Source organism: Punica granatum, chromosome 5 (genome assembly GCF_007655135.1).
Source record: "Punica granatum isolate Tunisia-2019 chromosome 5, ASM765513v2, whole genome shotgun sequence".
In the NCBI taxonomy this organism is placed as follows: Eukaryota; Viridiplantae; Streptophyta; class Magnoliopsida; order Myrtales; family Lythraceae; genus Punica; species Punica granatum.
Window position 1 is genome coordinate 30751677 of NC_045131.1, and position 16628 is coordinate 30768304.

The window sequence follows — 16628 nt, forward strand, 5'->3', positions numbered from 1 at the left end:
TGGAGAACTGGTATAATTAAAAATATAATTGATAAAAAAATTCCAATTAAAGAGAAGAGAATTGAAAAACTATTAAAATTACTAACTAAATTGCTTCAACTATGGGGAAATAGGAAAATCTTTTTCCTAAAAATTAGTCTTTATTTTAGGTGAATAAACACATATTTTATGATTTTACATTTTTTATGAAATTTTTTCAAAAAGATGAATTTTTTTTTCAAAGTAAACAGGGCCTAAGTCATTCAGAAATAATACACATGGATAGCGCCTACCTATATCTATGTATAGATAAAGTTGTATCCACCCTAATAAATAGGGGTACAATGGTAAATGTCGTAATAAATTAATATGTAATATATTTTCAATCACAATAATAATAGTAGTAGTAATAATAATAATAATAATAATAATAATAATAATAAAAGAAATAAATATATTCAATAGTAAACATCTTAATAAATTAATATATAGTATAGAAATTAAATAATTGTTATTATTGTCAACAAAGAAATAAATATACCCAAAGAAGTATATTAGTCACTTATCGTTATTTCATAAGTAAATGAATATTCATAATTTTAAGGATTTTATTAGTACATAATTATTCATAATTTTAAGGAAATTGCGAATTATTTAAAATTTTAAAATAAATTTTAAGAATCATTGTTAGGTTTATAAAGTTCAATCAAGAAATCTCATATCTAACCCATTTTGTAAAAAATTATTCAAACTCACGAGACTTAATACATGAAATTTGATTGAGAATTAAAAATCAGCTTAATACTAGCTTTAAAAATTATAAATTTTATGATTATTATTCTTTTATTAATTAAAGCTAGAATTCTAAATTTAATGATTTTAAAATTATTTTTCTATAAATTAGGTTGATGATTGTGATAAAGTATATGAAGTATTTTACATGAACTATTTGCTCGAACGCTTCAATTAAGATTATTTAGCGTAGGTTTAAAATTTACCCTATTGAAGTTTATATAGTATAAAAAATAAATTGTCTATACACTAATATAAATTATAAAATGATAGTAAGTAGTGTGTTCATATTTAAATTCTTCTAATAATATTTTTATAAAATATGTGCAATGCACATGCTCATTAACCTAGTTTATATATAAAGCTAACTCTCACTTAATAAATAGGGGTAGAATTAAAATTATTTACTTTCATCCCATTTAATATGATTATAATGGCAATTTGATCTAATTGTAGCTAACTTATTTTAGGATAATATACAATCAACTTCCTAGGGGCTTAAAGAAATTACACCCAACCACATTTGTTGAAAAACATTTAACCCCATTTGACTTATGGCTAGGCCTATTTTCATCCCCATTTTAACTAATTCCATGGTACCAAAGTACCCTCAATAGCACATTAGTTGCTCTAAGTAAATATGGATAAAGCTCATAAATCCCAATCTAATTTCTCATTCCTTCTTTTCTTAGTCAACGTATTAAATTTTGTCATTTGAAAATCTTCTCTATGCTCTAAATATCTACTTACCACATAATATTTATTAAAAGAATTTTTTCATAACTTTGTACAATGGATGACATAATGATTCAATCCGTAAAGTCTTAATTTTTTTTAGAGTATCTTTATTACTTGATGAAAAATCTTGGTGCAGAAAAAAACGAAAACACAAACAAATATATATAAAAATTAATTTTGTTATTCGTAAAACATAAAAAAATAAATATTTATAACATGTATGCCCTTCATGAAGCAATGTTCTAACTCCTCGGCTAATTATTCCAATGAAGATAATTTTTCAAATAGGTAATTATTGAAAGACGATGAATTCAATACTATCTTTTCCGTCCATTAAATTACTTGCTTTCTAAAGGGGCAATATATGTAATACTTGTTTTGCCTATAATATATCTAAGTCAGCGTGCACTAATTTTTATAACTATAAACTTCATCAATATTATTAAATTGATATATTATAACTTAAAAGATTATGATCTAAATAAATGAAAAAAATTGAATAGTACGATTATATGTGTACAATTGTATAAATCTATTATTTGAAAAAACACAAGCCCATTACTTGTATGCATTTAAAAAAAGAAACATAATTGTCAGTGAAAATAAAAAAAATCACCATTCATGTAAACTTTGAAAAGCATTATTTTTATTAATTTATGAGATATTGCCTTTACGTTTTTCATGAAAATAAAATTATTTGAATATGAAGCTTGGTTCTTTTTCTTTTGACATCAGGATTTTTAAATGACTAATGGACCACAAAACAAATAAAATTTAGGTTTCTTCACTAACATTATATTTGCTCTCATTTCTTTTACAAAGGAGAACATACTTTTTGTTAAAAATAATATTTGAGTAGTGGATATTTAGAATAAAGAGAAGAAAAATATTCAAATGGAAATAAATTATCAGCATATATCAATAAATAAAGATAGAAGAGTGATTTAAGACTTATATCCATATTAGTTAAAATAATTAATATGATATCAGGAACATTTTTGTAAGATGAATAACAAATTGAGTGGATTAGTCATTGGGAGGTGTGGAAATAGCCCTAGTCTCGATTTATTTGACCAAATCATTATTTTTAGGAAAAATACATTAAGGTCATGATTTTTAAGTTTCTTTCTCTTTAAGACCATATATTTGTTTTTCCCTAAATAGGCCACATTTCCCTAAATAAGGTCACATTACATAAAATTATTATTTTAAAATATTTTCTTTAATTTGATAAATAAAAAATTTTAAATGAAAAAAGAGAAGCCAAAAACTGTGAGCAAGGAAGAAAAATAAAGACAAGAAGGGGCAATTGAGGCATCACCGGCCACTACCATACATCATCGGAGGACCTAGAGACCTCATCTTGCACTTGAGCTCAAAACTGGAAATGGAAATGTTACAATAGAAAAATCGTATCACAATTAAAAGCACTACTTTTTGAACCACTTAATCGCATCAAATAGCTATGAAATGGTGATGGACACCATCAATGATCACCACCCGACGCAACGTTGCCGGAGGCCTTCCTCCCCTCTATCTGTCCAGCTTCTTTTCTTTTTAACTCCGTTTAATTCTTGAAATTTTTTATTTCTAAAATTAAGGAAAATATTTTTAGAATAAGAAAGGACGTACACCAATATATTATGTAACACTGTGACCTTATTCGGTAAAATAATAAACGTATAGTCTTAAGAAATAAAAATCCAAAACTTATGTATTTTCCACAAAAAATAATGGTCAAAAAAGTCAAATAGACCTAAGAGCATATTTTTCAACAAATCGGGTTAAGTGCATTTCTTCAAATCTTAAGGAGAAGTTATTAATAATGTTATTTTAAAAATTATATTAATAATTTTGTTTTATAAATGCTCTCTACAAGAAGATTATTGCAATTTTTACAGCCTCTGCAGTAACAAAGGTGTCATGAAAAATTAATCCACTTTGAAATTAGTCTTTTTTGTAACGAAATATTAGTTTTATTTTAAAATTTTATAACATTAATAATGATAGTAATTCAACTTTGTTTCCTACTTAAATCTACATTAAATTAACAACACTTTTTCATCTTATTTGATATAAACGATCCTGAACGTTTTATGATTAGTTTTTATTGAATAAAATCGAACGACTAACTTTTTAGAGTTTTAAACTTAATTTCATGGAAATTAAAATTATTAATGAGCTGAACTATTTGGTTAATGTTAGCTAACGTTCTCTCGAATAATTGTTTGTTATTATAAGTTTGAAATTTACCATATCAATTAGAATTTATAGAGTGAAAAAATACCCTATATTTTGGATAAGAAAACTTTGTATTTTGGATGCATTAATACCCATGAAGTCCATACTAACCATTATTATTCAATTCAATTTTATATTTTTACAAGTAAATTTAATTTTCTATGATAAATTTTTTGTTTATAAAACTGGTTCAGCGGATGGAATTGCATTTATCATGTGATTTTGAGGATGCAAAATGAGAAAAACATGTAAACTTCGGGCACAACAAAATATGAAACATGTCTGGATAAGGGAAATTGTTTCAAAGCCATCCTCGTATGTGTCGTTATGACTGTCATCTCTCTTTTTGCCCCACTTCCCTGCTCATTGGGACATGAAAATTAATGGATGAGTTAGAATTATAAGGCCAGATAAGTGGATATATATGGCACTTGATGATCAAATCGGACGAACAAATCGGAGCAGCAGTCTCATGAATTTACCACACGTCACCATTTGGGCTCTGCAGATTCAGTGATGTCAGATTCAGAAATGTCTGCAGTGATCAACTTGACAACAATGTATGGCTGAAAGAAGAACGGTTGCTGAGGCTAAGAGCATGCCATGAACATTGTTTTGTCCGTTTTACGACAGTCAAAAGGGGTGGGGGCTGGGTCTGAGTCCTTCCACATAATGTTTAATTCGATAGATTCAAAAGCCTAACCTCGTGGGTTGATTTCAATAAATTTCCAGAGGAACATTGTCCAGCCACAAGATCATGGTCGGGTACTACTACGCTCAATCACAAATAGGAGACTTTCTCCCCTTATTTGCTCGTGACCTTAAATTTGGAATATCCTTAACAACTGAGTTACCACCTTATTGATCATGACATGAACAACTTGTGGATAATATGCATGTGGTTGTGCTTTACGAGGAACTAGCTAGACGAGTTCCTCTTTTCCTTTAAGACCACCGTTTCCATTGTTTGAATATATCTATCCTAATTAAGAGAAACCTCCAATTTAAATAAGGTGGCTTACCCTAACACCGTGCCGACTATCTGGTGGCGGCATGTGCGCGCGGCTTTCAAATGCGGGCAACTTGCTATTAATTAACACGTAAAATTCGTATGTAATAAAATACAAGGTAACTCGATTTCAAATGACTACCGTGTTAAATCCTAGCTACATCTTTATTTGATTCCATCGGATTGAACAGTAGCCCTTTACTTCCCGTGCCATCGGCCCGGCACTGAGATTTGCCAATCTTGCACTTGTGTGGTCATCCCATCACCTATCATTATCATGACAGTAAAATACTCCAAAGAGACAAAAATCAAGTGGAGAAAAGAGGAAAAGGATAAAAAGTTGCATATGGGACGATTAGATAATTCTGAAGTTAGGCTCTGGGGTGCCGTCAGTCTCATCTGCATTGGAGGTGGAAGTTCTTGCTGGCCATACGTGTTATCGGCTAGTTCGAGCCGATCCTGGGGGATAGGCAACTCAAATTTGGGAGCCCTATCTGGATGAGGCTCCAAAAAATAGCAAGATTCTTATTATTTTACATGATAATTTGTTATTCAGTAAGAGTTTTGTTAAATTCTTAATTAATAAGTTTCTTACAAAAGAATGTATTATCTTATCAAAAATTAAGTTTTTTATTATTTAACAAATGTCTTATTATATTTAAAAATAATTAGTTTTTTATTAAATAATAATTTTTTATTTTATTTCACAAAGGTAGTTGACTCGAAGTCATTCGACACACTATGACATGACATGCTCTAATTGATCTCTGCAAACTTCCCTTTTAAGGAGGCCCCGGGCATGAGATTATCTTTTCCTAAATACTTGGATATTTGGATTTAATGATTGAAGGTCCTATCATTTGTTGATGATACTGAAGAATCATCAATCGTTGTTGCCTGTTTCCTGCATGCTTGGTGGTAACTTGGGGTCCAGGTGGTCAGTTTCTGTCCGAGTTTTTGGCTGATTTCCTCTGAGAGCTGCTGTACTGTTGGAAGTTCGTGTAGAGCCGGTGACTGAAGACTGAGGAGAATGGAGACTACAGACGATGCTAATGGAGTTCCGGCTTCGTGCCAGTTGCCCAAGAAGCTAGACCACTACGGTCAGTTCCCGTTCACTACTCATTCTCCTTGGCCTTAGTCCTTTGGTCGTTTTTCACGTTTCGTCTTATCCTGTCATCCGTCTCATCCAAGGGGAGCTGCACAAAGCTTTTCTCAGTTCAGCCAGTGTAACAAAATAGTTTTGTTCCACTGGACGATCTGGAGCTGCAAGTCAACTGTGAAACTTGGATTCGTGTTTTATTATCGACTCTATGCAATGTGTATATGAAAAGTATAAACTGTCACGGAGCGATGGGCTGGTATGATTTCGTTATCGTTTGTTACCTTTCTAGGAATAGTTTCACCAGAGATTCATAAAATGGTTGGGGATTTCTCTTTTCTTGCATGAAAGATGCAATATTGATTTCCACGACAAGTCTTCATGTTTTGGTCGAGAAACGCATTTTCTACAGTGCAATTCCAACGCTCCTCTGTTTCTTTCATTATGTTTTCCTCTGACAAGAACGCGTTTTGGAGAGCAGATGAGGTGAACGATTCTCCCATCGAGCAAGTACGGTTGACTGTCCCGATAACGGATGATCCGACCTTGTCCTGCTTGACGTTCCGAACATGGGTTCTGGGCCTGATCTCCTGCTCCCTTCTTGCCTTCGTGAACCAGTTCTTTGGGTACCGCCAGAATGCCCTCTATGTATCATCGCTCTCTGCCCAAATTGTGGTGCTTCCTTTGGGAAATCTCATGGCGGCAACTCTGCCAAAAAAGGCACTCCAGCTACCAGGAACCAAATGGTCATTTTCCCTGAACCCGGGGCCTTTCAACTTAAAAGAACATGTCCTCATCACGATATTTGCAAACACGGGCTCAAATTCCGTGTATGCATTGGGCATTATAACCATAATCAAGGCATTCTATGTTCGTCCAATTAGTCCCGTGGCAGCTCTGATGCTATCCCAAACAACACAGGTATGAAGTAACCAAACTCATTTAAGTTATACATAGCTCTTCTAGGGATGTTGTGCAAATTGATTTGTCTTCTTTTTGTTCGATGAAAACTTCAGATGCTTGGATTTGGATGGGCGGGAATGTTCCGAAAGTTCCTAGTCGATTCACCGTACATGTGGTGGCCTGCAAACTTGGTTCAAGTCTCTCTCTTCAGGTAGCCAGTTTGCATTTACATGATTTCTAAGAAAATCGATCTCTTTTTAATCCTGTTTCTTCTGTGCCTGCAGGGCGCTGCACGAGAAGGAGAAGAGGCCTAAAGGACGCTTGACGAGGCTGCAGTTTTTCCTTGTGGTCCTTACGTCAAGCTTCGCGTACTATATTGTTCCCAACTATTTTTTTCCATCCATTACTGCCCTCTCCTTCGTGTGTTGGATATGGAAAGACTCGGTAACTGCCCAGCAGATTGGGTCGGGGCTTCGTGGGCTTGGGGTCGGCTCATTTGCCCTTGACTGGTCCACTGTCGCAGCCTTCCTAGGATCCCCCTTGGGTACACCCGGCTTTGCAATCATCAACACAATGGTGGGCTTCTTCATAGTGCTCTACATCGCAGTACCAATCTGTTATTGGAGTAATGTATTTGAAGCGAAGAGGTTCCCTATTTACTCATCCCACGTGTTCGATATCAACGGTGCACCATACAATGTATCCAGAATTTTGAATGAAGCGACCTTCAAATTCGATCAAGCAGGATATGATTCATATAGCAGGATTCATCTCAGTATCATGTTTGCGTTCACTTATGGGATAAGTTTCGCGACTTTAGCCGCTACAATATCTCATGTCGCCCTCTTCCATGGCAGGTAAAGTATTTCAACTATAGCTTTGGTAGTTCATGGAATTTGGACTCCCACGACTCATTTTCCTGGATATCGTGCGCTCTAATTTGCAGGTCCATTTGGCAACAGACAAAGGTGGCATTTCAGGACCAATTTGAAGATGTCCACACGAGAATAATGAAGAGGAACTATGAGCCTGTCCCTCAGTGGTGGTTCTACTCGCTTTTGCTAGTAAACATAGCCCTTGCGTTGGTCGCTTGTGAAGGATTTGGCCGACAGCTTCAACTTCCATACTGGGGGGTCCTCCTAGCAGTCGGTTTAGCTTTATTCTTCATGCTGCCAGTCGGTGTCATTACTGCTACCACGAACTTGGTACGGTTATCGTAACAATACAAAATTGACATATTTCTTTTTTATTCACAATAATAGACATCATTGTAATTAATTATGTGCAGCAAGTTGGATTAAATGTCATAACGGAGCTCATAATAGGATACATGTACCCAGGAAGACCACTCGCGAATGTCACCTTCAAAACCTATGGTTACATGAGCTTGTCACAGGCAATAATGTTCCTCGGGGATTTTAAGCTTGGACATTACATGAAAATCCCTCCGAAGTCGATGTTTATGGTTCAGGTAAATTAATCTTTTCAATCTCGTATGCTTTTGTTTGTGGGCCTGATCGGCTCTTGGGTTGGCCGACTGGGGATTGTGGTTGGAACAATGTGTTCTGAGTTAACCAGCATTCTTCAATTGAACCCATGGAACTGGGCAGTTCTTGCCAGAATCTGGCTGTTCATGCCGGTTTGATCAGCATTTTGACAGGGTCCTGAGAACTGTCACTATGATCACCCCTTTGTACACCAAATCTTAACCGTTTAAGATTAGTTGGCAGTACATATAATTAATCACGTTGTATGATATGCAGTTAATTGGGACCATTGTATCGACCTCCGTCTACTTCGGCACAGGGTGGTGGCTCCTTACAACAGAGGACAATATCTGCAATCCAGCAAAGCTGCCTAAGGGGAGCCCCTGGACGTGCCCAGGAGACGACGTCTTCTATAACGCATCAATCATTTGGGGAGTGGTGGGTCCACTGAGGATGTTTGGGAAGCTCGGAGTTTACTACAAGATGAACTACTTCTTCCTCTTCGGCCTCCTTGCTCCAGTTCCTGTCTGGTACCTCTCCCGGAAGTTCCCGGAGAAGAAGTGGATCAGGCTGATCAACATGCCCGTGCTTATAAGTGGGGCCGGTGGCATGCCTCCTGCAAGGGCAGTCAACTACATCTGTTGGGGATTTGTGGGGATCTTCTTCAACATCTATATATACAACAGACACAAGGGGTGGTGGGCTCGCCACAACTATATTCTATCAGCGAGTCTCGATGCAGGAGTCGCTTTCATGGCGATACTCTCGTACTTCGCATTGCAGATGAAAGATATCAACGGAGTGAGCTGGTGGGGTATGGCATTAGACGATCACTGCCCTTTAGCGAAATGCCCGACTGCTCCTGGGATCAAGGTCGAAGGTTGTCCTGTTTTTTAGTGACTAAATCGAATCCAAAGATTCTTTTCCATTTGGATGCCATGAAGAGCAAACCCTGCTGGTTTGGGACTTTTCAAAATACGCATGCCGAAGTGTAGAAGGAAAACTTTTTTGACTCTATGATCTGTAGGTATGGCCGCTATATTGTAACAGTTGGTTTCAGTTAAGCAACGAATTTGGACTAATATGTGAAACTGGGCAACACTAATTGAAAACCGGGACATATTGCGTATCTGCATATCTGCATAAGTAGCTTAGGATCCAGTTTGCTATACAGTTATTCTTGTTTATCAGATATGATGAGGATAGGAGCAAGAAAAGCGGCAACAGCCCCGTACTTTGCCTGTGCACGGGCTAGTAGCTTCAGCACCAAGCCGTACTGGACATTGGTATATTCTTGAAATTTTGTGATATTAGAAAGTACTACACATGGTGGGGGCAAGGTGCGGTTATATTTGATCTTATGAGCTCGGTCTCGGAGTGGCTTTGGTAGCCGTTTGTTTATCTATTTCATATTTGCAGATGAATGGCTTCCAAAAAGAGTTGTTCGATCCTCCTGGAATCTTGGCCAGAAAAAGATCCTCCTGAAATCTGATATCAAATGTTGTTTATTCTATCAGTCTTCTTTCGGTTCAGTGACTACGGTCCTTGTCATTGCCAAGTAAGCAAGAAAAGACCGAGTCCGAGGAAGAAAACAAGGGTCTATGTCACAAGACAAATCACAAGCCATAGATCCCTAACTATGCCCGGCCCTGCAAAGCAGTTAAAAAATAACTATGTTAACTCCTCACTGCGTGTCCATTACGCACAATGGAATCTTCTACGTTCATTTGCCGTTCCCTCAAATTGTCGTACAGACTCAAGATTCAATCTTTCATTCAACTTCTGGACCTTATCGGTGTCCACTTATGAAATCATCCCATCACCAGTGAATAAACAAAGATTGCAAAGAGACAACCTTGTGGAAGAAAACAAGAAAATTGAGTATGGAACGATCCGTGAGACGGCAGATTCAATATTGTATAAGAACTGAAATTTTATGTCGGCTTTGTTTCCATCAGTCTACATAATCCGTCAATTTTCCAGCTGTATGCATCAAATTCTTCAATCGTAGTGCATACCAAAGCAGTTAATCATGATTTAACTAGATAGGAGAGCGCGATGCAGGGGAATAATTTTTTACCACACTTGGCTTTGTACATCTTTATGTGTGTATGTATGTAAAAGCAAATAGCATGAGGTCCCTTTAGGAGAGTAGTGATAATTATTGGAGAGAATCAATGATAGGGATTCATATGATCTGGAACATGATGGGAAATCTTTTATATTTATGTGATATTAATTATTATGTAATGTTATGTTTCTATATTTGTTATAATCCTGATCTATAAATAAGAACAATCTCCACATAATTATGTGCGTGAGTTTTGTACTAATTTTCTATATTTTTTAATAATGATACAAAAGAAGGATCAATTCTCGACTCTGTCACTTTCATACTTCTTAGGAAGTTTCGGTTGGGTCCGGTCCAAGTCTGCTATAAGTTCCTATAAGAGTGCTGAGCCAAGTTCTAGGTTCTTGAGAACTCGAGTAGCCTCGACAAAAGGATGGAGAATACAGAAGTTATTCACGAAGTTCCTGCCCTGCACCTGCCCAGGAAAGTCGACTCAGATGGTCAGATTCCTCGGCATCCTGTGAAACTAATCATATTGCACACTAATCTTTTCACCATTCATTTGCCCAAGTTAAGAGACCTTTCATGCTTCATGTAATCTTGTTAGTCATCTGCTGCTCCCGACAGCATTCTTGAGTTTCAAGAATTACTTAGCGGGAGATTAAAAAAAAAACAGTTACAGTTTTCTGTTTTCTTGATTGGAAGGTGCATAATTGCCCCCTCATTCTTTCAATAGTTTCAGAAGGTATATCGAAAAGAGAGCAGCTTGCTGTTATTTTCCGTCTCTTCTTTTGATTGCTCTGTGATCACATATCTCGGAATGCAGATGAGGTCAATGATTCTCCTATCGAACAAGTCCGACTGACTGTTCCTATAACGGATGATCCAACCCTGCCCTGCTTGACATTCCGAGCATGGGTTCTGGGTTTGATATCCTGTGCCGTTCTTGCGTTCGTGAACCAATTCTTCGAGTACCGCCAAAATTTTCTCCTCGTGTCATCTGTTTCCGCTCAAATTGTAGTTCTACCTATTGGAAATTTCATGGCAGCGACTTTGCCAAACAAAGCAATCCAAGTTCCAGGAACCAAATGGTCATTTTCCCTGAACCCGGGGCCTTTCAACCTAAAAGAGCACGTCCTCATCACGATATTTGCAAACGCGGGTGCAAACGCTGTGTATGCCCTTGGAATTATTACCATAGTGAAGGCCTTCTACATTCGTCAAATTAATCCAGTCGCAGCTTATCTGCTGTCCCAAACAACACAGGTGAATGATTCGACTTAAGTTACACGAGCTCTCTGTTTTCAGGATGTAACTTAATCGGCCTTAATTCTTTTTCCCGATAAAAAATTGCAGATGCTTGGGTATGGATGGGCGGGAATTTTTCGAAAGTTTCTTGTCGATTCACCGTACATGTGGTGGCCTGCAAACTTAGTTCAAGTCTCACTGTTCAGGTTGTCAATTTGTCTCGAGGCTCTTTCTGGCAAAACCATGTCCTCTCTCTCTTAGAGGCCGTTGTTACTTTTCGAGAACCGAGCTTTGTCCTTCTACTAATATTTGTTTTCCTGACTTTCAGGGCATTACACGAGGAGGAAAGAAGGCATAAAGGAGGACTAACAAGGCTGCAGTTCTTCCTTGTGGTCCTAATATCGAGCTTTGCATATTATATTGTTCCCAACTATTTCTTTCCCTCCATAACTGCCCTCTCCTTTGTTTGTTGGATATGGAAAGACTCGGTGACAGCCCAACAGATTGGATCGGGGCTTAAAGGACTTGGGATCGGCTCATTTGCACTAGATTGGTCCACAGTGGCGGGCTTCTTAGGATCACCCTTAGCAACACCTGGGTTTGCCATCATCAACATAATGGCAGGCTTCTTCATTGTACTCTATATTGTGATCCCGATAGCTTATTGGACAAATGCATTTGAAGCAAAGAGGTTCCCCCTTTACTCATCTCATGTGTTCGACATCAATGGAGCGCCCTACAATGTTTCGAGAGTTCTAAATAAGACAACCTTCGAATTCATTCATCAAGGATACGATTCATACAGCAGAATATATCTCAGTGTTCTGTTTGCATTTGCTTATGGGTTAAGTTTTGCGACTTTGGCTGCTACAGTATCTCATGTCGCGCTCTTCCATGGGAGGTAAAATCTTTTAGCATCTTGTTTGCATATGTGTGTCTTAAATTCTATCTGCACTCGAGGGAAACTACCCGATACATCTTTTGTTTTTTCTTGTCCTCTCATTTGCAGGGCCATTTGGCAACAGACAACGGCGACCTTTAAACACAAATATGAGGACGTTCACACAAGAATAATGAAGAAGAACTATGCAACGGTTCCCGAGTGGTGGTTCTACTTGCTCTTGCTAGTGAACATTGCCCTTGCGATGGTCGCCTGTGAAGGGTTCGGGCAGCAGCTTCAACTTCGGTACTGGGGAGTCCTCCTAGCTGCTGGTTTAGCCCTGTTCTTCATGCTACCGATAGGAGTCATTACTGCCACCACAAATCAGGTACAGTAATAATATCGATCAGATGACAAGTATAAACTCAATTTGATCCGACATGTTTAATGAGCTCTGAGTATTGACCTAGTATGGATAAAATCTTTGAAATTGTTGACAATATGCAGCAACCCGGGCTGAATGTCATAACGGAGCTGATAATCGGTTACATGTACCCAGGAAGACCGTTGGCGAACGTCACATTCAAAACTTACGGATTCATGAGCCTGTGGCAGGCAATAAATTTCCTGGCAGATTTCAAGCTAGGCCACTACATGAAAATTCCCCCGAGGTCGATGTTTATGGTCCAGGTAAATAATGTTTATTATGTCCTTGATCTATGAAGTTAATTATAACTCGTACCTACCCTGGTCTAAAGGGTCATTCGATCGATAATACCATTAATACATGTAATAATATATGTAATATGTAAATTAGACATAACTAAATACATGATAGGAACAGTTATCAATAGAACTTACATGAATTTCAATTGTTGGTGAACTCTTGGATTTTCTAAAAGAGCATATCAATAAATCAATAATCAACAAATATATACTATAAAGCAAACATTCCTTCCCAAGTATAAAATTTAATTCTCGCCTTTGCTTCTCAGAAAATCATGTTGTCAATCATGTTAGTCACGTTTTCGGTTTTATCCACACAGAGATTCCAAAGTCTTAAGGATTCATCATAAGCTCGAAAATGCATTGCCTAAAAATCCCTTCCGTTAAATTTATTTATATTCTCTTGAAAGTATGTTCTCAATTAATGCATTGTTTTCATCCATAACAGACCATACCTTGTGGTTCGACGTTCGACATACCGGCTAACGTGCGAGAGAGAAAAGTAGACATTAGTAGGAGCGTCTTTAATTCTAGTTAAATTAAACACATCGACAGAAATGGGATCTCTTTGCACCGTTTGTCATTTCAAAACAAGGTATCTAGTTCATCATCCAATCTGATCTTAGCGACCGACCAAAATGAAAAGTTTTATCTTAGTGAGCTACAAAATGATCCCAGTCTTCTCTAAGTCCTTTCTTTAATTAAGGCAGTGTTTGATAAATTAAGTGCTTAAAAATGAAGCGCTCAAATGGTTAAGGGAAGAAATGCATAGAAAAAAGGAAGGAATGAATAAGGCTGATAAAAGTTTTGTGAAAGATAAAGAACACCAATAAGTGAAGAATGATCTACTTCATTAAGGGTGTGTTTCAACTTTCAACTTAATCAAATAAATGCTTAAAATTAGTTACAAGTTAGTTATAAGGGAAAATGAATGGGCGTATGAGGGAAATATGAAATATGAGTGTCTAAACTACTTAATCATTAAGTTAAAAACTACTTAATTAGTTAAATCAAAAAAATTGACTTAATGAAATAAGTCACATTTCACTTATATATTAGTGGCTTTAACTCCTCAAAACATATATTCTCCTCATCCTTATTAATCCTCTCATCTTCTTATACACTTCTTTTCTTAACTAATTAAGTATTTAATTTTTAAGTACTTAATTTATCAAACGCCACCTAATTCAAAATTTTCTACTTATTTCATTAAGTGACTTTTTGCTTAATGATTAAGTAGTTTATATCTTTATCTCTCATCTTTCCATCTTTCTTACATTCATTTTCTTTTATAACTAACTTTTAAGCATTTATTTAATTAAGTTGAAACAAACACACCCTAAGTTTGAACCATGAGGTGATCTTGTTTGCCTTGTAATCCATCCTCTCCCTTAAAGCCTGTACTTGGCCGTAATGACCATCCTTTATAGATGCTCCAATTCCGTAGAAAATTTCCACAACCATTTGGTAAGCACAAATTTATTAAAATGAATAGGGATTTAATCCCCAATGAAGTCGGACGCTTTTTATCAGCCTCCATCTCTCGCAAGACAATATCCGCAATGACCATCAGAATGTGTCCACAAAAAATTATTTTGGATGCTTTCGAGCTTTGTGCCACCTTGCAATGAATTGGGACAAGGGCATGAAGTAGACCGGTAAATTATATGATGTGCTCTTCATTAAGGTTAACCACACGCCCCAACCTTCCGATAAATACACCTCTAACTTTTCTGCATTTTCTCAATAACATTTTGTTTAGTGGAATGGTTAATATTAATGTTTCGATATTTTCCAAGTTTAACAATAATCTCTATCTCCATTTCAATCTGACGCAGCTGGTGGGGACTCTCGTAGCGACCTCTGTCTACTTCAGCACAGGTTGGTGGCTCCTGACAACAGTGGAAAACATCTGCAACCCTTTGAAGCTGCCCGAAGGGAGCCCGTGGACGTGCCCCAATGATGACGTCTTCTACAATGCGTCGATCATCTGGGGGGTAGTGGGCCCGCTGAGGATGTTTGGGAAGCTCGGGGTGTACGACAAGATGAACTACTTCTTCCTCTTTGGCCTACTTGCCCCGGTTCCAGTTTGGTTACTCTCCCGGAAGTTCCCTCAAAAGAAATGGATTGCGCTGATCAACATGCCGGTGATCATAAGCGGGGCAGGCGGGATGCCCCCTGCAAAGGCAGTGAACTACATCTGCTGGGGAGCTGTAGGCATCTTCTTCAACATATTCATCTACAGAAAGTACAAGGGGTGGTGGGCTCGCCATAATTATATTCTCTCGGCAAGTCTCGATGCAGGAGTTGCTTTCATGGCGATCCTATCGTACTTCGCCTTGCAGATGAATAATATCAACGGGGTGAGCTGGTGGGGAATGGACTTAGACGATCACTGTCCTTTGGCTCATTGTCCAACTGCTCCCGGGATCGAGGTTGAAGGCTGTCCTGTTTTCAAGTGATGGAATAATATATAGTTTCGTACCCGATATAGGGATGAATTTTCCAGTTGTTTGACTTGATTCTAGTGGAAAGAAAGCTCTTGCTTATAGAGGTTTCTAAAATTTCGCATTGCATGTGCATATGGAATCAAGTACTAGACTCATTAACGTGTGTAGATACGTATAGCTGTTGAATGAATTGTGATAAGTTAGTTTGCATTCAGCCGGGGTTTCTTCGGGCCGACATATGGAACTCTCTGGCATAAAACTTAAAAGTCAATCGAGATAAAACATTTGCTTGATGATGATCTACATCTGATCGAAGCATGCGAATGAATGAGAAAATATAACATGCATATGTATTGGAAGATGAAGACATGTACGTTATAGCTGTTCATGATGAGCCGAAAAGGGCAAAAGAAAAAGAAAAGTGAATCTCCATGTTTGTTTGATACTCCATGACCCTGCTATCTATATATGCCATGACTTTCCCGCAGTTGTGTGAGCCATCCTCTTCTATTCCTACGTTTATTGACGGGGATTTTTTTAAATATTATAGAAGCAAATTGAACAAAATTATGTTTTTTTTTTGGTAACCCGAGATGTCCGGATTTCGCCCGACTAATCCCTGAGATTCTGTGAACCCCCAGCGGCGCACGGAGCGGGTAATTATGCCAAAGGTGCTCCGGTGACCCCAAGGAGATTTGAACCCGAGTCTCAGTGCAAACTTGGGTGCACATTAACCGTTAGACCGAATCCCTCGGGGTTAACAAAATTATGTTGATATTAGGGACGGTAACAATTTGAAACTATTGAAATTAAAATTAATGCTTAAAATAAAGAATAAGCAAAAGCAATTTTTATAAGCATGTACCATCTTGCTGGAGAAAATCACATTTCCAATCACAAAAATGAGCCGGACCATAGTTTTGAAAGAACTCACCAGACATCACTTATGCTTCAAACTCAATAAAATGAGCACTTATTTAACTGTCACTGAACTCCCAAATGAAG

General features: G+C 37.2%; 2 protein-coding genes across 2 annotated transcripts; both read left to right on the top strand.

Annotated features, from left to right (window-relative positions):
• Positions 1–5232: 5232 nt before the first annotated feature.
• Positions 5233–9377, top strand: LOC116209563 (oligopeptide transporter 1-like). The gene is made up of 7 exons (XM_031543228.1): positions 5233–5859; positions 6340–6779; positions 6875–6972; positions 7046–7618; positions 7708–7966; positions 8050–8232; positions 8525–9377. Exons 1-7 carry the CDS (start codon positions 5790–5792, stop codon positions 9143–9145), a joined length of 2244 nt encoding a protein of 747 aa, XP_031399088.1. The 5' UTR covers positions 5233–5789; the 3' UTR covers positions 9146–9377.
• Positions 9378–10752: 1375 nt separating this feature from the next.
• On the top strand, positions 10753–15722 carry LOC116209157 (oligopeptide transporter 1-like). The gene is made up of 7 exons (XM_031542713.1): positions 10753–10819; positions 11146–11585; positions 11676–11773; positions 11896–12468; positions 12577–12835; positions 12955–13137; positions 15012–15722. The coding sequence occupies exons 1-7, from the start codon at positions 10753–10755 to the stop codon at positions 15633–15635; spliced, it is 2244 nt and encodes a 747-aa protein (XP_031398573.1). The 3' UTR covers positions 15636–15722.
• Positions 15723–16628: the final 906 nt, after the last annotated feature.